Source organism: Quercus suber, unplaced genomic scaffold (genome assembly GCF_002906115.3).
Source record: "Quercus suber isolate HL8 unplaced genomic scaffold, Cork oak 2.0 scaffold_47, whole genome shotgun sequence".
NCBI classification, from domain to species: domain Eukaryota; kingdom Viridiplantae; phylum Streptophyta; class Magnoliopsida; order Fagales; family Fagaceae; genus Quercus; species Quercus suber.
This window is the reverse complement of record NW_027069512.1, coordinates 1,391,826-1,418,550: the sequence shown is the minus strand read 5'-3', so window position 1 is coordinate 1,418,550 and position 26,725 is coordinate 1,391,826. Positions and strand designations below refer to the sequence as shown.

The 26,725-nt window shown below is 35.0% G+C and overlaps 2 protein-coding genes across 2 annotated transcripts; both read left to right on the top strand.

The window, feature by feature from the left end:
• The first annotated feature begins 10,882 nt into the window (after window positions 1–10,882).
• Window positions 10,883–12,114, top strand: LOC111997390 (F-box/kelch-repeat protein SKIP25). The gene has a single exon (XM_024029473.2). It carries the CDS (start codon window positions 10,940–10,942, stop codon window positions 12,098–12,100), a length of 1,161 nt encoding a protein of 386 aa, XP_023885241.2. The 5' UTR covers window positions 10,883–10,939; the 3' UTR covers window positions 12,101–12,114.
• Window positions 12,115–13,211: 1,097 nt separating this feature from the next.
• LOC112033360 (F-box/kelch-repeat protein SKIP25-like) lies at window positions 13,212–14,774 on the top strand. Its single transcript, XM_024066139.2, has one exon. The coding sequence runs from the start codon at window positions 13,283–13,285 to the stop codon at window positions 14,444–14,446; it is 1,164 nt and encodes a 387-aa protein (XP_023921907.2). The 5' UTR covers window positions 13,212–13,282; the 3' UTR covers window positions 14,447–14,774.
• The last annotated feature ends 11,951 nt before the right edge of the window (window positions 14,775–26,725 follow it).

Sequence of the window (26,725 nt, the reverse complement as noted above, 5' to 3'; positions counted from 1 at the left end):
ATGATCACATCATAGGCTGTCTTCCAAAAATGCATCATATATGAGAAATTATGACTATGTTGAATTGAAACATATTTATGTACTTCAACTCCTTTAAGCACAATGTCCAAAATTGTTTCTTATTCAATGTGATTCAATTAAAATAGTAGCTAGAGAACAAAAATTTATGACAACTTTAATTTGAAACTATGAACATAATTAGAAGGACATTATAATTTTGCATCCACAACCATGTAATATGGAACCCTAAAACCATATTATATTAGGTGCAATGACAACCCAATCCCACAATCAATATTCCTCGATAGCAAGGTCATACCAATCACTATGATCAGGCGAGAACTATTCTCATTATTAATGCTATCATGGTAACTCTTACCAAACAAAAATAATTTGCCATTCTTCCTTTAGCCTCTAGTAATAATGACATAGCTCCGTTGGGAGGTTAACATTACACTTAGTCTAGTGTACACCATTGCCTAGACTCTATGTGAGTGACCAAGTAACTCCACTATAGAGTGGTCGTTCTCAATATAAAAACACACTTCATCCTTCGTTAAGAAGTTTAATTTGTAGTACAATGAATTAAACACCTTCCGTAGGGAGCAAGGCATATACGCTAAGGCGAGGTGCCTAGTCACACTACTATAAACCGGCAATGGAGGCCGTGAGAATCAACCCTTGAATCTCTTTCCCACTAGAAATTTTAAAACAAGTGGATTGTCTTGAAATCATTGTGATCTTATCACAATTTTAACCCCATACATCAAATGTGTTTAATTGTTTAAATTCAATGTGATCCAACTAAGTCACGTCACAATAGCATAACAAACATTCGCGTAATCACAAAGAAGTTTAACCATGTAATCCGTGAAGTAAATACCATCTACATGGAATGCAAGGCTCGAGGCCAAGACAAGGTACCTACTCACATTACAATAAACTTAACAAAAGGGTTATTTTAAATCCAACGCTCTCACTTATTATTTGGGTTTTTCTTCAAATTATTATGATCTCATCACAAATTATAACCTTGCACTTGTTAAAGACTCTAATCTCATTAGAATCACTAACTAAAATGGAAGTCCTAAACTATTCAAGATTCCATATACACTGACGGATCAAAAATTAGTTATATAGAACTCTATCCTTAACTTACTTGATTAAGAATTCTAATCTCATTAGAAACTATATAACTTTTAATTAGAGCTTCAATCTTATTAAAAACTTTTAATTAAAATAAATTAAGGACTTTTAATCATACAACAATTCCAATCTCATTAGAATCTTTCTTAAAAGACAAGTCCTAAACTATTTAGGACTAAGAGTTCTACTTAACTAATATATTTTAATCTCATTAGGCCTTTTAGTTAAATAATGATAAATAAATATCCTTAACTTTTAAGGACTATAAAATCAACCACTTTATACATAATTATGTGTAATCTCATCACACATGGCTTTGCACTTTATCTATGTTTTAACACTTGATCAACACTAATCAAATTAGTTTTACATAATCAAAAAACACCTTTTGATTTTATAAATAAAGATTTATAGATCAAACATTAAGGTTTTCAAGATGAAGATCAAGAACCCTAATATGCTAGAAATTCTTGAAAATAAAATCCTAATCTCATTAGGAATAAATTTCATTAAAGGAATACTTTAATCCTAGCATTAACATAAACCGTTTGATTATAAAAATATATCACTAGACTAGCAACTGTACATGTTCATCATTCAATATAGAAGACAATTCAATCATTCATTTATGTCCAGTGAAAAAACAAACCCTACATGCAATATAATAACCGAGATAGATTTCAGCAAAAAAAAAAAACCGAGATAGATGTCGGTCCACAATATACATTTATATATGCCTATGGGTCCACGTCAATGGCAAAATTGAATCTCTTTGGGTCCACAATAGTGATAGTTATTAAATGAAATTCAACAACTGGGCCCAATTGCCAACTATATCCATAATCATAGAAGTATGATAGATAGCAAGTTTCCCGGACAAAATTGCAAAATGCCCCTTTTGGGCAAACTAAGCAGCGTTTAGCCATCTTTCTCAAACTAATTAGGGAAATGCCCCTCTTTTGAAAATTGAGTTTCTCAAAATCGATTTAGGCCCTATAGCGGCGTTTTTAAGGAGCCTATAGTGATGTTTTCAGGACCTATAGTGGGGTTTTATAACTCGATTTATATAAAATCGAGTTATAGGTAAAAAAAAATTTAAAAAATTGCCTATAACTCGATTTATTGGAAGTCGAGTTACAAAACGTCACTATAGGTCCTGAAAACATCATTATAAGTCTTTAAAAATGCCGCTATAGGGCTCCAGAATTATTTTTTTTAAAGAGGGGCATTTCCATAATTAGTTTGAGAAAGAGGGCAAAACGCTGCTTAGTTTGCCCAAAAGGGGCATTTTGCAATTTTGTCCCAAGTTTCCCACACTCCCACGCAGTACCGAAAACCAAAACAGTTTTAATACTTAACTCTTTGATAGGGGCACAGAAAAAAAGAAAAACTATTTGGCTTCCATCATTCTTTGATCAAGAATGAACGTGGGCGCATAGTGAAAAAGCAAAAAACGACTTCATATAGTTCTCTTCTCGCTATCTCAAACAAAACATATAGAAACATGCTCAATTATTAATCTAACAATAAATTAATAAAACCCAACATGTATCTATATCAAACCACCCGTTCAACAAGTATGTAGAAAAATTTGATGCAGAAAATTAAAAACACCAAGAAAAATACTTTTTTTGATTCTAAAAATTCAATCACATGTTATACAAGCATGATATTGAAAACCTGGCTCTGATATCAATTGTTAGAAAAATTGATTTTGCATCTCATACAAAACCCATAGCAGAAGTACCACAAGAATCTACTTCATTCATGATAGATAACATGTAACCTTGAATTCTAGAACAATGAAAATAAAGCGTACTTTAGTCTAGTAAAATTCAAAAACAAGACTTGAGAATACCTTTAACCTTCATCCCAATTTCACATGGTGCCCAAGATGAGTGGTCTCTCAATTAGTTCTTGTGTACATTGATTTTCCTTTGGAAAAATGTATTTTCAAGATCCTGTAGAGAAAAACTGTTTTCTCTTCCTTTTAATCATACGTACGTTTTAACTGCCTAGACAGTTACTTTATTTAATAACTCTTATTAAATAAATAACCGATTATCTAATTGGGTTAGCTTTTTGGGCCAATTCAATTAGGCTTAAGTGTGTGGCTTGAGATGGGACCAAAGGGACTAATAAGGCTCTGGCTCTAATGGGCCTTAGACTTATCTGTCAAATCTTAACAAGCCCAAAGTTATCATTAATTATATAACAAGTACCACTATGAAAATATAATTGCATTCTAGGCCTTATTAATTAATTATTTCCCAAGACTCTAATATGATATCATTTGACTCCTCCATGAATTACCATAGTGAACAAAGTCATGATAAACTGTCACTTTATAAACAACTATTTTATTCCTTGAGTACCTAGTTTAATCTTCTAGTTATTCATATTTATAAAATCTATTTTCATAAAATATGAACTTTAGTAACTCTTTACTAAAGTGGCCAGTCCTGAATAACCAGTTCTCATCAAACTTATCTCAAGGAGATATCTCATGTCTCTATTAAAAGAGATTATGAATTTCATCTTGAGAATATGTGTTCCCTCAACGCTACATGTAGTTACCCAAAATACTGAGATTTTGACCGTTAAACTAGATCTCACTCTCGATATATTAAAGTAATCCGCATTTCATGATCAAGTTCACTATTCTCTCAGGATGGAGAGTCCATAAAATTAGAAGTTGTGAGATTAATTATTCATGTGACAGTTGTTAATTGAATAATTAATCTCACAACGATCCAGTTCAATGTGTCTTACACACTTAAAACATATTAACACATCAACTAGAAGTCTCTACTTCCATAATCAAGACAAACCATCTTAGTTGATATGTATCTTCGTAGATGAAATGCCCAATTTCATCACCGACTACGAACTATATTTTGAGTTTACAAAAAACTTATGATTTATATCTTCTGTAACTAAATCACATAAATCACATACAATGCATCTCAAGGACTATGATAATGTCCCATTAGTTCATTTATAGATTGTCTCATATAATTAAATAATTTAATTATTTATAACATGCCAATAAATTGGATTTTAGGGCACAAACCCTAACACTTATGGCATCTTTGCATCAATCATTGCTCTCTCTCATGCCAAAATCATTACAAACTTATCAAAATCCCAATTCATGACAATGGAAACAAGCCTTTCACTAATCAATAATAAAGAACTAACCTTTCCCACGGTTATAAATATAAATCATTCTGCATAGCATATTGTTTTATGTGCACATTTTTTTTATATCCTAAAAGCTGTGGAGTGGAAGAGATTTTTACCTCACCTGAGAGAGAGAGAGAGAGAGAGAGAGCTTTTATATGAAATGAAGATTATGGGGGTCGGGGCCAATTACATAGCCATATTTGGGCTTGGATAACAATTAATTTGTATATAATTAGGAATATAGCTCACATGGGAGGTCCCATAAAGGATTAGGTAGGTGGCTGATGATGAGACTGTTGTATGGTGGTTTGGGACTATCTATTAGGCCATCAAAGGAGATTCTCCGATGGCCAAGGTACCTTACTAGTGTTCCTATCTAGTTTAACTTCACCCAAAAAACTCTATGTTATGCTCTTGTTCTCTCATGTTTCTTTTCCGCCAAATTATGGAACCCCTCTCCCTTCAAATTTTTTTTTCATTTTCTACTCTCCCATTAGTGGGTCGATAATGATAGGAATATTCTACTTGTGCATAGGCCTCACCACCTGTAGGATTTGGGTGGCCCCTTGAGTCTAGAGTACTGTTCCAACATGTCTAATCTCGTACCGGGAAGTGGGTCCTCCTAACTCTACCATTGTGACGATTCATTTGTAACTTGAACCATGCATCGAGGCCCTTGCTCGGACGGTGGACTCCCCCAAGACATTATTTCTCCTTGACACTACTTCCCCTCCTTGGAAAACAAAAGTGATTTGTTTGGACCCTAGCATGGTTGCTCACGTGATGACCTCATTATGGGCCTTTCATACATTATGGGTTGGGCCATTAACTTTTTTGGTCGTCTGCCTAAACTCAATCTTGGCCGAACAACATTTTTTTTTTTAGAGAGTTTCAACCTATGACGTCCACTTCTAATGATAGTTTTTTATCATCAAACTAAGACACCAATCAATTTTTGGTGTAGGCGGGGATTGATCCTCCAATCTGTTGTTCAACTATCAGAAACTTTACCAGTTAAGCTAACTTTCACCCACTATATAATTCAATCTCATGTATTTGGTCCAACCATAAATATTTTCATATCTTAGAAATGAGATAAATATAAGTTAATTATCATGAATTGGATATTATAGATTTAAATTCTATCATGTGAGTAAGTTTGGTATCACAACTATTTCCATAACTTTACCACAACTTTTACATGTGATGACTTGTTGATCAGTGCAAAACTGCAAGTGCACAGTATCATAGTTTTATAGTAAAGTGATGAGAAGAGCATCGTCCTCAGGGATTGGTAACTTACTTTTAACCAAAAAAAAAATATGTTGTTCAAAGATCAAATTAATAGGAAGAAAACTTCTAGGAAATCGATTTCACCAAGTTCCTCACTATGCTTTACTCATCTAGCTAATTGAATTTAATTCTCGCTGTTTGTTAGAAATCTCCAAAAAAACATCCAAAAGCCTCTTTCGACAGTCAATTGGAAACATTCTTGTTCATCAATTTACACAAGAGTATGCAATTTAATAAAGCAAGAAAGCATTAAGACCAATGATTTTATACTACACAGGTTCATACAAGTCTTTCGATCTCTATATTTACCTATGCCGAAATATTCAAGATCTATCCTATAATTCCCTCTTTCGATAGCAAATCACAAGATCAAAATCATCTAATTAATGGCCAGTTAATTAGAAGCAATAAGCTCAGAATAAATCAGACAAACATGAAAAGAATTAATTCAAGTTAACATAGAAAAGCAAGCATAGTTCGGAACTAGATTACATCGTTTTCCTAGAACAAAGAAAATTTAGTTCATGCTAAAAATTAAATTCAACACAAACGAATTTACCATAATTTTTCTGAGAAGATTTGAAGGAAAAAATGAACACAAAAATCTGCTTCAGCCTCCCCTTTCTTTCTACGTCAACTTCAACCTCTTTTTTGCTTCAGCCTCTCCTTTCTTTCTGCATCAACTTCAGCCCTCTGTTTCAGCGTTTTTCCTCTGTTTCAGCCCCTCTATTTCAGCGTCTTCTACTTCAGTTTAGCCTCCTTTTTTAGTTTCGGCCTCTCTGTCCAGCAAAGAACCTGTTCTCTCTGCTCTGTTTTAGTTCTCTTTCAGTGCCTTTTTTTTTTTCCCTGTTTCAGTTCTCTTTTTCTTCAATTTAGCGTCCCTCCCTCTCTTTTCAGCCGTGGTGCCCTTTTTTCCTTTAGACGTGGTGCTCTTTTTAGCCTAAAACGTTTTTTTTTTCTTTTCAGCCCACTCACTTAATTTTTCTTTTTAGCCCACTTTTCTTTCTCTCTTTCAGCGCCCCCTTTTTTCTTCTTTTAGCGCCTCAACTTTTCTTTCTCAAACGTGTTGCACTTTTTCAACCCAAAACATTCCTCTGTTCAGCCCAAAACCTTGCTTTCTTTAGCCCAAAAACCTTTCTCTCTGTTCAGCCCAATATTCTCTCTAGCTGCTTCACGTCTCTTTTATTTGGTTAAATCTTTATTTCCTTCAAATCTGCAATAAAATTTAAATAACAATAATGAAGTCTAAAATCAACAAAAATAAATAAAATTAGACTAAAGTTTAAAGTTGAAAAGTGATAAATTATGCCAAATTATGCAAGTCATCACTTGTGAGTGTTGAAACTGTGGACTCAAATGGTTCTACCAAATTTTTTTTTTATCACTTACAACTTGTCACGTAAATAAGTAATAGACTTATCATGTCCATATATATCAATAAAGAATATATAAGGTAGATATAATTTTTAGAGGGGTGATAAAATTACATATCATATTACCATGTGTACCAAAAAAAAAAAAAAAAACCATGTGTACTAGACACGCAATGTTGATTGTGTAAGAAGATTTAGCATGCATTTCCTAGGTAATGATTTTGCGTTTTGCATTTTTTTATTGGGTTTTATGGTATTATTCTTGGACAGCCCAATACTGAAAAATGCAATAATAAACAATAAATTCTGAATTCCATAATACTATTTATAATTTAAAATTTATTTTACTACAGTCTTTTTAATAATAAAATTTTAATTTGCAGCCAAATAAACCTATCAAACAACCCCTTAACCTCATTTTTATTTCTGGCCTGATATTAGGGATGGCAATTTTTACCCGGCCCGCGGGTACCCGACTCGGCCCGACCCTAATGGGCCGGGTTTTACCCGATCCGATTAGGAATAGGGTCGGGTATGGGTTTAAAAAAAACCCGAAGCAGGTCCAGGTCGGGTCCGGGTTTTATTAAAAAAACCCGAGACCCGACCCGAAACCCGGCCCGGTAAAAACCCGGTTAATTGAAATTACTAAAATACCCTAATATATATATATGCCTAAAATTTCTAACCCTAATTCTCATTTCTTCTGCACTCACTCACTCAGCAGCCTCCCTACACTCCCTCCCTCTCAATCTGACACAGCCCCTACACTCCCTCACCCTCACTCCACCGTGAACACCACCAAAAACCCAGACGGCGAGATACCCAACCACCAAATCACAACACCACCGCCTCACCTCGAGCTGTCGCCGTTTTTCTTCGCCAAATCGGAGTTGTCGTCTCTTTTCTTCAGCAAATCGGAGCATCAGTTTTTTCTTCAGGCTTGACCAAATCGGAGAGCATTAGATTCAGCTTCAGCCTTCAGCCTTCAGCTCAAGGTATGCTCTTTACTCTTTACTCTTTTCCTTAACTCCTAGTTAATCTTTTCTCCTAATTTTTTTAACCAGTTTGTACCACCTTCTTTAATTTGTTTATTAGTATTTGATTATTTTCTGTTTTCATTCTTTTATTCTGGGATTACAGCCCGTGCTTTTATTTTTCTTGATTTATTGAACTAGGGGTTGAAACTTGAAACACTTACTTTTATTTTGGCTTGGAACTTGAAACACTATCTGATTACTAAGATAGAGAGAAAATATATTTAGTTGATAAACTTTACCTTAGTATAATCTCCAGTTTTCTAATTTATTTATTTATTTTTCGTTTTGTGTTTAATGCTATTGTGGGTCTTTTGGGAAGGAGGAGAAAAATTGAATGGAAAGAGTATTTTTCTTTAAAGTTTAGACGTGTCAAGGTTGAGCTGAAGTTGAATGTTATAAAAATTTTGTCTTGTTTTATGTTTTGATTGACGTTTGGTTGCTGAGAAACTGTAAGGTAAAGGTTATTAAAGGAAAATAGATGTTTTGGGATCTTCCATGTTGCGGTTTTTTGTGGGTTTGCTTTGTTTAAGTAGAGCTGAAATTCAGAACATTATGAAGTTCTGGTAAATAAGTCACCTTTGTGTGAATTTCTGATGTACTAGCTTCTTATCAAGTGTTTTTTCATTTGCTTTATTTTTATGTTATATATGGTTGGGATCAGAAGTAATAGAAGACTGAGAGCAATTAACAAGATTTTATGGGTTTATTTTTTTTTTGTATATAGAAGCAATATATACTTACTGAAAAGGTAAATAAATAGAAGCATATAGAATCATTCTAAGGGACTTTGTTGACTAGTTGAAGTTGCCTTTGTTTGGTTGCTAGAAACTAGCAAGTACTTTGGAGATATATAAACAGATTGATCCTGCAATTTTTGTGGACCCATGATAAATGTTAATTTTTGTTTTGTGCTGAAAGGGGATGCCCAGTTTGCTATGATATCAAATGGATTTCTTTGAAATATCATAATCTAGTTGTTGAGCAGCTTATTGACATTCATTCATGTAAACACAATGAAAGCTCATATCACCAGAAACTAGGCACTTTAGTTTGCTTCCATGCCTTACTACTTGCTTTGTTGTTGTTGAGGGTTTGGTTTATGGGATAAGTTGTTTGTGGCGTTATACTATTATTGAGTTTGTTAAATATTGTTTGGGTTGTGATGACAATTGTAATGAAATATTGTTTTTTGTGTTTGTTGGGAATGCAGAGCCTAAAACAGAGATGGAAGACACAAACACAAACAAATCTAGCTCTTCCTCGCCAAGTGGCTCTCCCTTGCCAACTATGCGGTCTCCTTCACCATTTTCACGATCACCCTCGCCATTGTCGCCTGGCAGCTCACCCTCAAGATCACCATCACCTTTATGCCCATTAAACAACCAGTAAGTGTTTGAATTTGTTGTTAATCATGTTTAATTTGTGAATTTGTGTAATTATGAATTTGTGCCTATTAATTAATGAGTATGTGTAATAATAAATTTGTAATAATTTGTTTTGATTCTAACTCCCAAACTTCTGAATCAATTAGGAGTCCGAATTCCCCGACGGTGGACTTAGAGGTAGAGGAACAAGAAAGGAGTCAAGGGAGTCCAAGGACAGAGGAAGAGGGAGAGCAAGAGCCTACAAATGAGGACTTGGATACAAGTAAAAAAATCTGTTCTCTCTGCTCTATTTCAATTCTCTTTCAGTGCCTTTTTTTTTTTTTTTTTTTCCTGTTTCAGTTCTCTTTTTCTTCAATTCAGCGTCCCTCCCTCTCTTTTCAGCCGTGGTGCCCTTTTTTCCTTTAGACGTGGTGCTCTTTTCAGCCTAAAACGTTTTTTTTTCTTTTCAGCCCACTCACTTAATTTTTCTTTTCAGCCCACTTTTCTTTCTCTCTTTCAGCGCCCCCTTTTTTCTTCTTTTAGTGCCTCACCTTTTTTTTCTCAAACGTGTTGCACTTTTTCAACCCAAAACATTCCTCTATTCAGCCCAAAACCTTGCTTTCTTCAGCCCAAAAACCTTTTTCTCTGTTCAGCCCAATATTCTCTCTAGCTACTTCACGTCTCTTTTATTTGGTTAAATTTTTATTTCCTTCAAATCTGCAATAAAATTTAAATAACAATAATGAAATCTAAAATCAACAAAAATAAATAAAATTAGACTAAAGTTTAAAGTTGAAAAGTGATAAATTATGCCAAATTATGCAAGTCATCACTTGTGAGTGTTGAAAATGTGGACTCAAATGGTTCTACCAATTTTTTTTTTTTATCACTTACAACTTGTCACGTAAATGAGTAATAGACTTATCATGTCCATATATATCAATAAAGAATATATAAGGTAGATATAATTTTTAGAGGGGTGATATAATTACATATCATATTACCATGTGTACCCAAAAAAAAAAAAAATACCATGTGTACTAGACACGCAATGTTGATTGTGTAAGAAGATTTAGCATGCATTTCCTAGGTAATGATTTTGCGTTTTGCATTTTTTTATTGGGTTTTATGGTATTATTCTTGGACAGCCCAGTACTGAAAAATGCAATAATAAACAATAAATCCTGAATTCCATAGTACTATTTATAATTTAAAATTTATTTTACTACAATCTTTTTAACAATAAATTTTTAATTTGCAGCCAAATAAACCTATCAAACAGCCCCTTAACCTCATTTTTTTTTCTGGCCTGATATTGTTAGTTGGCACTTTGTGACTTCTCCACCAATGGCAATGATAGACTCCTATTTTTTAATACTATTTTAAAAATGAAAAGCAGAGAAAGACAGCAGAACCCACTCCATAACCATAAATGCTTCAATCCAATTTGGCAAGTTGCAAGCCTTTTAAAAGACAAAATAAAACCCCACCTCCACTCTCTTTCTCCCCAATCTCTCTAATCTCCATTCTCTCATAGTCCATGGCCAATACTTTCAATACCAGTACTAATTCTTGCACTGCTCCATCTACCAAACTTAAAAAGTTCACACCCCACAATCACCAGCAACAAGATGAGGTATCGCTACCAGGACTACCTGACCACATAGCCCAACTCTGCCTTTCTTTCGTCAACCCTACTCTTCTTTACTCTGTGTGCCACTCATGGCGTCGCCTAATCTATTCACCTTCCTTCCCTCCTTTCTTCTCTTTATACGCTCTTTTAAATCATTCCCAGTCTTCAAATTCCAATTCCAATTCAATAGAATTCTTCAACTTCGATCCCATCTCATCCACTTGGGACCTCCTTCCTCCACCACCACCACCACTTAGTGTCATTCTCCACCACCCATCTTTCATATCCCGAAACTTCTCGATTCAATCGGTCTCTTTCTCTCAGAACCTCGTTCTCCTCGCCGCCACCACTCATAATTTCTCACCTGCACTCTCTCACCCTCTCATCTTCAACCCGCTCTCCAAGACATGGTCCTTCGGACCCCGACTCGCCACACCGCGCCGCTGGTGCGCTGCAGGCGCAGTGCGCGGCGCGGTATACGTGGCGAGTGGAGTGGGATCCCACTTCTCCAACGACACTGCGCGTGCGTTGGAGAAGTGGGATCATGATTGCCATGGCGAGTGGAAAAAGAAGAGCAGGCTTAAAGATGCAAGATATAGTAGAGATGCAATCGATGCAGTTGGGTGGAGAGGGAAGCTTTGTATGGTGAATGTGAAAGCAAAAGAAGGAATTGTTTACAATGTTGATAAAGATGAGTGGGAGGAGATGCCGGAAGGTATGCTTTATGGGTGGAGAGGACCAGTGGCAGCCATGGATGAAGATGTGATGTATGTGGTGGATGAAGCCAAGGGTGCTTTGAGAAAGTATGACCATGAGAGGGATTTGTGGGAGGAGATTATGGAGTCGGAGAAGCTTAGAGGGGCACAACATGTGGCTGCTGCTGCTGGAAAACTGTGTGTAGTTTGTGGTGAAAATGGGATTGTGGTTGTAGATGTGTTGGCCTCTCCTGGGAGATTGTGGGTGGTGGATTTGCCTAACGGCTTTGAAGCTTTGAGAGTTCATATCTTGCCAAGGATGAGTCGCCCAGACTTTGATTTTCCGGCAGTACCTTCTACATCCATGGAATGATTTTTTTTTTTTTTTTTTTTAGCAATTGTCTAATTTCTATTTATAAAATCAAAATTGTGTTTTTATATTTGCTAGTTACAATTTGATGAAGTTTATTCCATTTTTTAATTCATTGTTGTTGTAGGTTCTTCAACTATATCTGGAGATAGTACATTTCAATCCATTCTTGATGATGGGGAGCCAAATGAAGATGATGGGAGTTGTGCCACAATTGATGGGAGTTGTATTACAATTGATGAAGATTAAATATTTTGTATTAATTTAGTAACTTTTTTATTTTCTTAGACTTGTTTCCTTAATTTGTTGGTTTGTAATTATTCTAAACTTGTGGGATTTATTTCGTAACTTTTTAATTTCTTGGACTCGTTGGACTTTTGATACTTATTTTTTGGACTTGTTGGATTTATTTTATTTTTACGTTTAGTTGGTGATTTTAGTTAAGATTTTGTTGATTAATGATTAAATGGTTATCTTAGCTAGGTAATTTATTGATTTAAAATCTTAGTTATGATTTATTGAATTATGATTATGATATTAGTTATGATTTATTGATTTATAGATTTATAATTAACAGGTGATTTATTGATTTATGATTAGTATCCTTAGCTTATGATTTGGACTGATTTGGCATTTGAACCACGTTAATTATTTAGGCTTGAATATGCAGGCTTAATGTAGGCAAAATATGGGCTTAAATCTAGGCTTAAATCTGGGCAAAATTTGAGCTTAAATCTGGGCTTAAATTAAAATTCGGGCTCAAAATTTTTTTTTCTTTTCTTCGATTGGGCCCGTTTGGGCCCAATTCCTAAATGGGGCCCGCGGGGCGGGTCCGGGCCTCGGAAAAAAAACTCGGTACCCTAAACGGACCGGATCCGGGCTACGAGTCTTGCCCCGCGGATCGGGTCCGGGTATGAAAAAACCCGACCTGAACCCAACCCGTTGCTATCCCCACCTGATATTGTTAGTTGGCACTTGTGACTTCTCCACCAATGGCAATGATAAACTTCTATTTTTTAATACTATTTTAAAAATGAAAAGCAGAGAAAGACAGCAGAACCCACTCCATAACCATAAATGCTTCAATCCAACTTGGCAAGTTGCAAGCCTTTTAAAAGACAAAATAAAACCCCACCTCCACTCTCTTTCTCCCCAATCTCTCTAATCTCCATTCTCTCATAGTCCATGGCCAATACTTTCAATACCAGTACTAATTCTTGCACTGCTCCATCTACCAAACTTAAAAAGTTCACACCCCACAATCACCAGCAGCAAGATGAGGCATCGCTACCAGGACTACCTGACCACATAGCCCAACTCTGCCTTTCTTTCGTCAACCCTACTCTTCTTTACTCTGTGTGCCACTCATGGCGTCGCCTAATCTATTCACCTTCCTTCCCTCCTTTCTTCTCTTTATACGCTCTTTTAAATCATTCCCAGTCTTCAAATTCCAATTCCAATTCAATAGAATTCTTCAACTTCGATCCCATCTCATCCACTTGGGACCTCCTTCCTCCACCACCACCACCACCACTTAGTGTCATTCTCCACCACCCATCTTTCATATCCCGAAACTTCTCGATTCAATCGGTCTCTTTCTCTCAGAACCTCGTTCTCCTCGCCGCCACCACTCATAATTTCTCACCTGCACTCTCTCACCCTCTCATCTTCAACCCGCTCTCCAAGACATGGTCCTTCGGACCCCGACTCGCCACACCGCGCCGCTGGTGCGCTGCAGGCGCAGTGCGCGGCGCGGTATACGTGGCGAGTGGAGTGGGATCCCACTTCTCCAACGACACTGCGCGTGCGTTGGAGAAGTGGGATCATGATTGCCATGGCGAGTGGAAAAAGAAGAGCAGGCTTAAAGATGCAAGATATAGTAGAGATGCAATCGATGCAGTTGGGTGGAGAGGGAAGCTTTGTATGGTGAATGTGAAAGCAAAAGAAGGAATTGTTTACAATGTTGATAAAGATGAGTGGGAGGAGATGCCGGAAGGTATGCTTTATGGGTGGAGAGGACCAGTGGCAGCCATGGATGAAGATGTGATGTATGTGGTGGATGAAGCCAAGGGTGCTTTGAGAAAGTATGACCATGAGAGGGATTTGTGGGAGGAGATTATGGAGTCGGAGAAGCTTAGAGGGGCACAACATGTGGCTGCTGCTGCTGGAAAACTGTGTGTAGTTTGTGGTGAAAATGGGATTGTGGTTGTAGATGTGTTGGCCTCTCCTGGGAGATTGTGGGTGGTGGATTTGCCTAACGGCTTTGAAGCTTTGAGAGTTCATATCTTGCCAAGGATGAGTCGCCCAGACTTTGATTTTCCGGCAGTACCTTCTACATCCATGGAATGATTTTTTTTTTTTTTTTTGATGTGGTCCACCGTCCATGGAATGATTTTTTTTTTTTTCTTTTTGGTTTTTTGTTAAAGAAAATTCATGAATTTTGAGTGAATGAGGTACGTTGCGACTATATTCAATGTCTTCTTCTTCTGATTTTTTTCCTGGTTTTTTGTGTATCTTAAAGTGAAAATTTGTCGGTTTCTGAAAAAGCATATAATTGGCAGCATTTAGGTAGGATATTAATTGATGTTGGAACTTGCAACTTGAATTCCTTTCACGTGCCCTTTGAGTAAAGACGTCCCGACGGCCAGGTTATCCGATAACGTAACTAGTGATGGATATATCATAGCATCCCGGATCCAAAAAAAAAAAAAAAAAATTATTATTATTATTTTACATTTTTAAATACTATTTTATCTATTTTACTAATTTATTTTTATCATTTATCTTACATCCTAATTTTTATTTTTACATACAACCTAATAAAATAATATAAAATACATAATAAAATAATAAAAAGTATTATTCTCTTTTTTTCCTCCACTCACCTTTTTTTTTCACACACAACCACATATTAAATTGTTTTTTTTTTTTTTTTTACTTCTATCTTCAGTCTCAAAAAAAAAAAAAAAATTACAACCTATGAACAGTAAGGTTGCAAACCTTATTATTTATGAAAAATTCTGGTGCCACACCCAATTACACAACTTTGCCCACAACTCGCCTATGTGACGAGTTGTGGTTGGTGGAGGGATGTCCCCATATAGACCCACCATCACTCCCCACCAACCACAACTCGCCACATGGGTGAGTCGTGGGCAAAGTTGTGTAATTGTGATACCACAATTTCTCACTATTTATAGGTTGCAGATTTTTTTTTAAGTTTACAAACCCGAATAGAGTGGATTTTGGGTGGCTTAGGTTGTAAAATAGCAACTAGGGGTGTTTACACCCCCAATACTAGTGCTCTTATAAAACCTTAAAGATGGTAATATTATTTCTCGAAACGCTTGGAGAAGGGGGGAGGGGGAGTGTAATTTTGTGAAACGTTAAGAAAGGTTGATGTAATTTACCTTTAAAAAAGATTAGCAAAAGATACACCAACCTCATTGTGTTGTATAAAATACAGAACCATTTGAAGTTTTGAACATAATACTAAACTCTATTTTGTATTATTTTATACATAAACTGTTAATTATGCAACACTTAACCTCCTAGGATTTTTGAATGCAACATTAACCCCCCTTGATATTTTTTTATGTGAAAATGCTACTCTAAATATGGACATATGTCATCACCCTAGAACTCACCATTTATTTTCTCAATTTTTTAACAGCTTACATACGTATATAATAATACCCATAAAGAGTTAACTATTACATCCAAAATTTTAGGGGTTTTGTGTGTGGGTGGGGGTGGGGGGGATTTCGTGCGTCTGTGATGTTACGCATTATCATTAGGACAATATTTAAGTATTATTCCTTAGGTATTTTACCTTAGATTCTCCAATTACAATCAACCATATGTCTTATTGGCCAATGCAGCACAACCATGTGATTTATTGGCCTATTAGCCAATGCAATTCCTTTTTTATAGTTACAGTTTCCAAGACCACATGGTTAAATTTAATTAGAAAATCTAAGTACATCACCTAAACAAATGTACCTAGATTTTACCCTTAATGTTATATCACTTAATAAATTTTAATTGTATTATTTTTTAAAATATCAAATCATTAGATTACATAGTTTCATGTTAATCAAATACTATTTACTATTTGATCAATGTACCTATATTTTGTGTATAAATTAAAAGCACAAAATTTGAAAGATAAACATTTTATAAATGAAATAATTATCAATATCTAATCATCTCAAAATTTTGCAAACATGGAATATATAAAAATAAAATGTAATTCAACAGAGATTTCTCAAAATATAAACTAATAAAAAGTTATTAAATAATGTAATATTAATAAAAATTATACCATATATAACTTAACCTAATTTTACAGATAAGACAAGGTACGTAGTTCAAAATAGGGAAATAAGAATATTGCTTCTCTCTTGGGATGTGCTCATGTGGGGAATAGAATAAGGCTAGTCAAATCAGAGTAAGACAAGGGTGAAAACTCCAAATAGCACAATAGAACAAACTAACAATAAAAAATCAGGAATAAATACAAAATGACTAAGTATTTTGATGTGATCCATTTAGGCTCCGGTTGTTCCATTGTGAAATATTTTCCGATGTAAAATATTGTCAAGAAAATGTTTGCTTTTCTATGTTTTGTTACATTTCTGAGAATACTATGAAAAATATTTTTTGATGTTTGTTTAGTTGTAAAATGAAAACATTTTTCCTTAACTTCAAAAATAACCAAATCTCCCCACAAAAATTTCCAAAATGACCAAAATACCCCATGAAATCCTTTAAATAACCGAAATACCCCTAGACCTAAAAAATTATCAAAATACTTTGAAAACCTCAAAAATGATTGAAATACTTATAAAACCTCCTAAATTATTAAAATTCCCTAGAATTCTCTAAAATTGCCAAAAAAATTCATAAACCTAAAAATGACCAAAATGTCCATCGAAACCTCAAAAATGACCGAAAATACCATTAAAACCTACAAAAGACCAAAATAACTCTAAAACCTTCAAAATGACCAAATTATCCTTAAAACCTCCATAATGGCCTTGGAATGTCCAAAATGCCATAAAACATCTAAAATTAGTACATGATCGAAATACTCCCAGAAGGTCCCAAATTACCACAATAAACCAAACAATGGAATCATAATGGACTTGACTTTGAATTAATAAACGTAAGGATATTTTAGGAAGAATAAATAATTCTTCTAAGATTCTTAGGGGTATGTCAAACAACGAAATCTTATCAAACCATGTGTAGACATGAAATTTCTTAGGAACTCCGGGAGCATTACACTTTTATGAAATGAAATTCTCAATCAACACATTCTCAAGAATCTAGATATCAGGAGGCATATTAATTATTAGATTCCATGAACCAAACTCTACATTAGCATTATCTTATAGAAGATGGATAGAGACCTCACATTGCAATCATTTAAAAATATTAAAAATTTAACTGACAAAATTAAAAATTTGAGACCTACTTTAAAATAGGGTTTAACTTCTTTTTTTTTTTTTTTTTCATTTAAAAAAAAACTATGCACGTGACCAACAAAAATGCAAATAAGTGACAAAAGTATATGTCTAGAAGTAGAGAGTCATAGAAAGCACATCACTAATGTGTCTCACCTTTATGGTAATATATATATATATATATATATATTGCGAGGTAGAGTTGGATCTGAATTTTAAGTATTGTTCTGGACCTTCTGACATCTTTTGCACCAATAATTGCTATCCCTCGCGCCGAAATCATTACAAACTTATAAAAATCCCGCTTCATGATAACGGAAACAAGCCTCTCACAATCTCACTCATGAATAATAAAGAACTAACCCTTACCAGGGATATAAATAAAAATTGGGTTTTACTAAAAGTATGCTCTGGGCCTATGTTAGTAAATTATTCTGCACACGCTACATATTGTTTTACAAGCATTTTTCTTTTTCCATAGCCTAAAAGTTGTGGAGTGGGAGAGGTTTTAACATTACCTAATAGATGGGGAAAAAGTGTTTTTTTTTTTTTTTTTTTTGGGTTAAAAGGAAATTTCATTAACGGTTAGCTAGCCAGAATGGCCAATGTAGCAGTAGTGGCAGTTGTGAGTCTGCCATAATACAAACCATACATATCTGAGTTTACAAAAGAGTTAACATTATTTGATGGAGGACTATCAAATATAGCAAAATCCTCAGCTTGTGACACACCCCTTCTAGCCAAGGCATTAGCACAAAAGTTTGCATCTCTAAAAACATGTCTCACCCTGCTCTGAGGAAAATTCCTTAGGAGTAATCTGCAGTCAATAAGAAGAGGTGAGAAAGAGTATTTAGTCTCTTGGTTAGATTGCAATATATCCACCATAGCTTTGGCATCGAGTTTGACTACAATATTTTGAATACCCAGTTGGGTTGCCAAATGCAGCCCTTCTCTAAGAGCCCAACATTCTGCCACCACACTCGTTGCAAGTCCTATAGAATGTGAAAATCCCTTCACCCATTTGCCTACACTATCTTTGATCACTCCACCCCCACCAGCCTTTCCTGGATTTCCAAGCGACACCCCATCTGTATTAAGCTTTAGCCAATTCATAGGAGGTTTTAGCCATCTTATAGTAATTGTCACCCTCGAATTTTGGCTTCTGATTTTCCCCACACCGTAAAAGTACTCCAAAGCCTGACTGAAACACGTCTTATGAAGGACAAGATTGAGAGGAGTATTTTCAAAGCAAACCTTGTTCATGTGCTTCCAAATAAACCAGACTGCAAAAGGAAATAGTATACTCCACGGTATAGCAGAGTCATGGACAGTGCTGCTTTAACGGTTTACTTTGAACCAATCAGATAGACTTGCATCGAAAGTATATCTGAGTATTGGAGGCACAAGGATCTTATCCCAGAACATGCAAGCAAAGTTGCAATCCCTTAAAGTATGGATTATTGTCTCCTCCTGATCATTACATACGGGGCATTGTGTGCAGCAATTAATACCCCTCGAAGCCAAAACTCCTCTTACCGGAATGCTATTATGGTGGCAAAGCCACATGAAGTGCACTATTTTTGGGAGCATATCCATTTTCCAAATCCAAGATCCTTGGAAGGAGTTAATTGAAGGTTACTCTGGGTTGGCTAAGCGATAAGCAGAGTTTGTGGAGACATCCTTAGACTCAGCCCAGATAATTGAATCCACCCCCATATTAAAGATTTGAAGAGGCATTGCTCTAATACTATCCTTGATGGCTTGTGGGAGATCAAAGGAAATTAAATTCCAGTTCCAAGCTTGATTTTGGATCAGGTCAACCATTTTTAAACAACCTTCTGTTAGGGGTAGAGGACCTTCAATAAGTTCCCTTAAGGTCTTTCCTTTCACCCACCTATCATTCCAAACACTGGTTTTCTCACCATTACCTATTCTTATCCCAATGCCCTTAGCAAAAGTAGGGAAACCAAGTTTAATAGCATGTCAATTTGGGGAGGAGGGCAATCTGTCAGGATCATGAGCTCTTCTCCTTGAAGCTGAACAATATTTGTTAAGTATCACTTTGGCCCATAATGCTTCTTTCTCTTGGAACATTCTCCAATTTAATTTTGCACGTAGAGCAATGTTTTTCCCTTTTGATGCCTGAATTCCAAGACCCCCTTCTTCCTTGGATTTAATTAGCTTGTTCCAACCAACAAGACGAATCTTTCTTTTCTCATTTGTCGTACCCCAAAGGAAGTTTCTGTTAACCCTATCCAATTTCTCACACAAGTGCGAGGGAAGGGCTACTCCCTGCATCACGTATGTAGGAATAGCAGACATGACAGATTTTACTAAGACTGTTCTGCCAGCAAAGGACAAAAAAACTAGCTTTCCAACTAGCTAGTTTGGCCATAACCCTTTCAACAACAAACTTGAATTTGTTTCTGTCTGATACTCTATGCTGAATTGGGAATCCAAGATACTTCCCAAAATCTGAGGTGGCATGAATACCAAGCTTCTCACAGACATTTTCCCTCATCCTCTGGTCAACATTGGGCGAGAAATAGATCCTAGACTTTTCCATGATTCCGAGCAAAAGGTTTGTAAGACTTCCGAGATGGCTTCACAATTTTTATTATTGACCTTTGCAAAAAATATTAAATCATCTGTAAAAATGAGGTGAGAGATACCAACATTCTCCCGAGATGCTTTTAAGGGGAACTAGCTGCCATGCACACATTTTCCTTCAATGAGATGAGTTAAATATTCCATACACATGATGAAAATATAAAGAGACAGGGGATCTCCTTGTCTAATGCTATGCGATGGGTGGAAGATTTCCAACTCGCTTCCATTAACAAGGACAGAAATGCTTGTTGATGTGATACAACTCATAATAAGCTTGGTGACATTGGGGGGAAAATGAAAAGCTTGAAGAACCTTATAAATGAAACACCATTCTAATTGATCATAGGCCTTTTCCAAGTCAACCTTGATGGCCATGAACCCTTCCTTCCCCTTTTTCCTATCTAGAGTGTAGATTAATTCTTGGGCAATGTGAAACGAAGAGAATCTAGAGTAATATTATGGATAAAAAATTTTCACAATATTTTTTTACAACAGTTGAATTAGTAAGTTTTCACTAGTTTTTATTTTTCATAACAATTTGACATATTTTTATTAAGATTTTTGTGTTTGTAGACTGTTGATACCCAAAAAAATCCAACCCAAGGAACCGAAATATGGGCCTTGCACGAGTAAAAGAAAAATGGAAAATAGTTGTGAAGTGGGAGAGATTTTTACATTACCTAAAAGATGGAGAAAAAAGTTCTTTATGGGAAATGAAGAGAATCTAAAGTAATGTTACGGGTAAAAAAATTTCACAATATTTTTTCACAATAGTTGAATTAGTGTGAGTTAGGATTGCACTAAAATTGCCCACGTCTGCATTTGGCATTTTGAACAGTGGGACCCACGGCTATAGTGCTCTCCAAGATAAATGTAGCCAATTTCAGAAAAAATGCAGAAAAATTTGGCTGAATGCACCGTTTTAATAAAACTAGGCATGCATGTACTGTTCATGACCCACAACTCTTTTTGAAACGTGTTGCTACAATGGTTCTGAACATTGCGTTTTGTTTTAAAAACTTGGGATATTCTTATTACACTTACATGACCCACGAAACAACAAATGTAGAGGAGATTTCTCACAAAACGGTGTGTTGGATTCTCGTCTACGCCAACGGCTAATTTCTCAGAATGATGTTCTTCTTTCTCTCAACTGCTGTGCCAGAGATGTCTTCAATGTGCTTCAATGCTCCATCATCTTCCTCTTCAATGAATTTCACTTACCCACCAACTAATAAACCATCAAAACAAAGGAAACACGATAATACCATTAAGCAGAACAAACGAACCCGATCCCCTCTGTTCTTCCTTCACTCGAGCCCACCTTCTCTCCACTTAGGACGTTGTTGCTGCCATTGTGGGCGAGAGACGTTCATTTATCTGTAAGTTGTGTCTAACTTCTCATACTCTCTGATGTGTTAGTGTTCTACATTTATCTGTAAGTTGTGTTTTGCATTTAAGGATCAATTGTGTTCAACTTTTGTGTGTGGTTTTTGTGTTTTTCGTGAAATTAATTTGTGGGTTTCTCTCTCCTTCATGTAATTTTGTGTGTTTCTCTTCCTGCCTATGTTTGTATTTGGACTAGGTGAGTTTAATTTGCATATTTTTTAATTGAAGGCAAATATTGACAAATCCACCGTTAGATTACATTATCTTCATATATTCTCTATGCTTGCAGAATTTCAAGATGATCAAAGATTAATAGCTATGTCATCAATCAATTGTTAAAATTCAAGTTTTTGTAGTTTAAAATAATGCATAAAAGATGATTTTATGGATCAAATGGTAAATAACATTTGATTAATATGAAAATTGGCATGCATGTTAAAAACATATAGAATATGTAATTAAATGGTTAGATTTTCAAAATTTTAATTCAATAATAAGTTATTAGGTGGTGTAACATTACTTAAAGTTATACCAGGTGTAACTTGAACCCAACACTATATATATATATATATATATAAAGTTAGACTATTCATGACATACTACTATGCAAGGATGTTGTATATATACCTTGATGAAGCCAAAATCGTTAGTTGGGTCACTCGTCTAATCTAGAGCTCTTGACGATCTTGTAGGACCTGCGAGATAAAGAGAGTTCATCGAAAAGAACACCGGGTTGTACCCGATGGGGGAGCCTTCGATGCTTAAGTTAGTATCAACTCATATCTTTCGTATATAACTGGCATTTTGTAATAGTTTCTAATGTACCTTAGCAAATGGACAGATTGTCCCTTTTATAGGTGACTTAGGTAGCTGTTGGACATAAATAAGGGTGATTATTACCCTAATTGTAATGTTCTTTATCTTGATGGCCTACTAATGATGCAATGATCGTCCATTAAGATGGACACCTTAACGGTTTTTATGGACTCATCAATTGCCCCTCATTCCCAAGTCTAATTTGGGAATATTCTTGACTTGTTTAGATTCAAACTTTTTTTTTTTTTTTTTAATCTTCAACTACTTTCTTCTTCAAGAATGGTAGTATTTTTGTGATGACTTCTTAGTATCTGCCTTTTGAAGGTCTTTTTGGACATTCGAGGGATCATAGCTTGATCTTGAAAGTGAGCTAATTTCCTTGAACGGTCATTTTTTATCACTGTTGAAAAACAAGCTAATTTCTTTGGATGAGCATCATCACTGTTGAAGAGCGAGGTGATTTCTTTGGATGACCATTTTTTTATCATTGCTAAAGAGCGAGGTGATTTCTTTGGACGACCATTTTTTATCACTTCGATGCTTCTTCTTTCATTCATTTTCTAGTTGTCACGTTTGATATTCTTGATTTGTGTGTGACTTGCGTTTCCCTGACTATCCTTGTCTATTTACACTCGTCTAAGGGTATTTAGTCACTTAGCAACTTTTAGGTGGCTTACATCCAGTTATGGAGCTTCGTCATTTAGACTTCTTCAGTGATTTACATCAGTCTAGCAGAATCTTGTCTTTTTTTTTTTTTTTTTTTTTGGGTGCCTTACATCCATTTTTAAGGAATCTTGTCACTTAGGATTCGTCGGTGTTTACGTTCGTCTTGGCAGAATCTTAACACTTGGCCATTTTTTGGTGACTTACATCTATTTAAGGAATCTTGTCACTCAGGCTTCATCAGTGATTTACATCTGTCTTGGCAGAATCTTATCACTTAGCCATTTTTTGGTGACTTACATCCATTTAAGGAATCTTGTCACTCAGGCTTCATCAGTGATTTACATCTGTCTTGGCAGAATCTTATCACTTAGCCATTTTTTGGTGACTTACATCCATTTAAGGAATCTTGTCACTTGTTGCTAGAAAGATTCCTTGACGCTATGTCGTTTTGGACCTTCTTGAGGCTATGTTGATATCTGCATTAAGTTGCACATGCACTTGCCAAAACTTGGTTAAACAAGAATTTTAGAACAATTTATATATATATATATATATATATAAAATAAATTACGAATAGCCTAGGTGGACCTTTTTCTTATTTCCTTGTAATACTAAAGTTTTGCCTCTTTTGTGATCTATCTAGTAATACATACATTTTTGCATGAAACCTTACTAGGTGTAAATTTTTATAGACGAATATAAAAGAGACAGAGATAAATGTGTTACCTTAAATGACGATATTATTTTGTCACAGACCTCGATCTTTTTATTGTTGGGATCTTCTTGACAAGCTCTTCCTTTTTAAGATGACAAGCTCTTCTCTTTTCAATATTTTTTTTAAAACTCAACATGATACTTCATTTCTAAGACTTCTTTTGCTTCAATTTTTTAAAGGTGTAAAAACTAGGCCATGTTTTTGCCCCCGTTCAAATGTGAAAAGTACAATTCTCATTTGTTGACGACTAGAGGAATGGTCTATCACGATTGGAACCTTTTTTTTTTTTTTTTTGGCGTGCTTTGATGACTATGGTCATTGCCATTTGTAATAGCAATTTCCTCTTCCTTCTTCTTTAATTGTACGCTTAAGTCACTTCAATAGTGCTAGCTACATGACAATTTACAAATGTGCAATTGCATGCTATACAAGATGAAGTGCATTCTATATGAATCTTAGAGAAGTAAAAAAATTGAAGCTATTTGACTATATGCTTCTTTAAACTGGTCTTTGTTAGGTGCTTGCACCGTATATGATTTTCAAAGCAATTTAAGAAGATTTTGGTGAGTTGATGGAGATAGCGGAAACTTATTGAGACTTAAATTCATGAGCATATTGTGAACACGATCATCTAGCATTTTGAGTTTAAGAAACTTAATAGAACTTCTTAGATTTATGATGATGAAATATATGCTACTAATAATATACATATCCTTATTAATTGTGATAGTTGTAATAATTTTATAGCAATATTTTCAACATGTTCTATATATACATATTTGTAGATAATCATGCAAGCTTGATTTGCACTTAGTTATAATAAGCTAATATATGGCATGGTTAATTAAAAAGAAAGAAATAAATGAGTTAGCTCGACAAGAGACCTTAAATCACGGTACTATTTTGTACATACCTTGATCTTTTCATTGTTGTGATCTTCATGACGAGCTTTTGTCCTTTAAGACTTGTTAAGCTTAACATGATATTCAATGTCTAAGGCCTAGGTCTCTTTTGCTTCAATATTTTGAAGATGTAAAAACTAGGCCATATTATTGCCCCCTGTTTAGACATGAAATGTGCAATTCTTATCTGACAACGACTAGAGGAATCGCCTATCATGATTTGAACTTGTATTTTCCTTTCTTTGGGCTTAATCTTATTTTTGACGGGAGTGCTTTGACCATGACAATATACAAATAGGCAATTGCATGTTGCACAATAATTTATGTCATTCAACAAAGCGTACTCTATATAAATCACAGAGAAGTATTATATGATGTATAAAGAATGAAGCTATTGACTATATGCTTCTTTAAAGTGTCGAGACTACAGTAGAGATCGTCGATTATTTTGGATACTCCTATTATTGACAGGTTTCTCTTTGTTTTTACAAAAAAAATTTCTTTGGTAGACTCACATTTAACAATTTTTATAAGGCTATTTTCCATGTAGTTGACCTTCGTCATAAAATTACTATTAAACTTGATAGTCCCTTGGTGTTTAGGTAATTCAACCAATTGGTTGAACCCCTCATGCACGTTCTGTTTGAATCTATATGAGGGTAGATATATATACTCCTTTTTGACCTTGCTCAATGGGTAGTTAACTGTCAAAATCACAGCATTGCAAATATTAAAAGGTAAAAAGAAATGAATTATTAAATAACACAGTCCATTACTTTCCACTTTTGAGCACAACCAATTGTCATCTTAGGATTTGGCTTCTCTTTCTTGACATTCATATATTATTATGGTATTTAGAGTGATGATGCCAAAGATTACTTTGTATTTAATTGGTAATTTATGCAATGCCTTAAATATAAACTATATACGTTACACTTGACAATTAAGTTTTAGAAAGTTAATAGGAGGAACAGTAAGGTTTTAATTACCTGTCAGCCTTGGAGACTTTTTGAGAAATTGAATATCTGAGCCCACCTTTGCAAGGATGTTAGAACATTCATGCTTGGCTTGGAACCACTTTGCACACATGACAAGTGACTTGGATGTGTGTACAGGATTTTTGGTATCTTTTTAAGTTGATTCCTTTTCAACGAGCTCTTCTTTGTTGGGTCGATACTGGCTTCAAAGCTACTAGGGCTTGATTTGCCATTTGTGATGTCAAAGGAATTTTCACAATCTTTGGTTGCATTCCCCTTTTCCACTTAAGACTTTTTAATCTATTTCTTGGCTGTTTCTTTTTGACAAGTTCTCATTCTAAAGCTTATGAACTTAAGAATATAGGTACAGTAAATAATCTAGTACTTTTACTGTGCAAAGTGTTAGACTTGGAGCAGCAGTGTCAAGTAAGAAATTCATAAATATTATTAACCACAAATGTATAAAATTTGGTATGGCTTATGGGCGGTATATGTTGATGTGTCCATGACAGTATTTAGCATAGTATCCCTTAGCATGATTACGTCATGCAATTATTTATGTGTATAATATAAAGGAAAATGTAATTTACAATCCATGTGTATAATTCATACCGAGCACTGAAATAATGGCTCCGTTTATGAAAGCATGATACTCAAACATATAGAGACCACTAAAGTTTTCGTGAAACTGTGTGTGGTAGGATTTATGCATCAATTGTAAAAGCATGTTGGACAAGTACACAGGAGGAAAACTCAAAACCCCAAATGCATGCGTAGCCAAAGATTTTGGTACAACATGTTATATCATGAGCTATGTGAACAATGCTGTCTCCTACTATTGATATCTTTCTCATTTAAAGAATTCATATGGATATAATCTGATACTATTTTGAGAGTAGATTGTATGATGACAATTCGAAACATGTTCACTCTCAAAGTCAAAGTAGCATGTATATGCTCATGATCATCATGCGTGAATTTGGTAATCATTTATGTGCTTATAGGATTTCTCCTAAAAACAATTATGTTGAGAATTATTCCCTCCATAGTTCCACTACTTGCATCCACTAGTGTATAACATATGT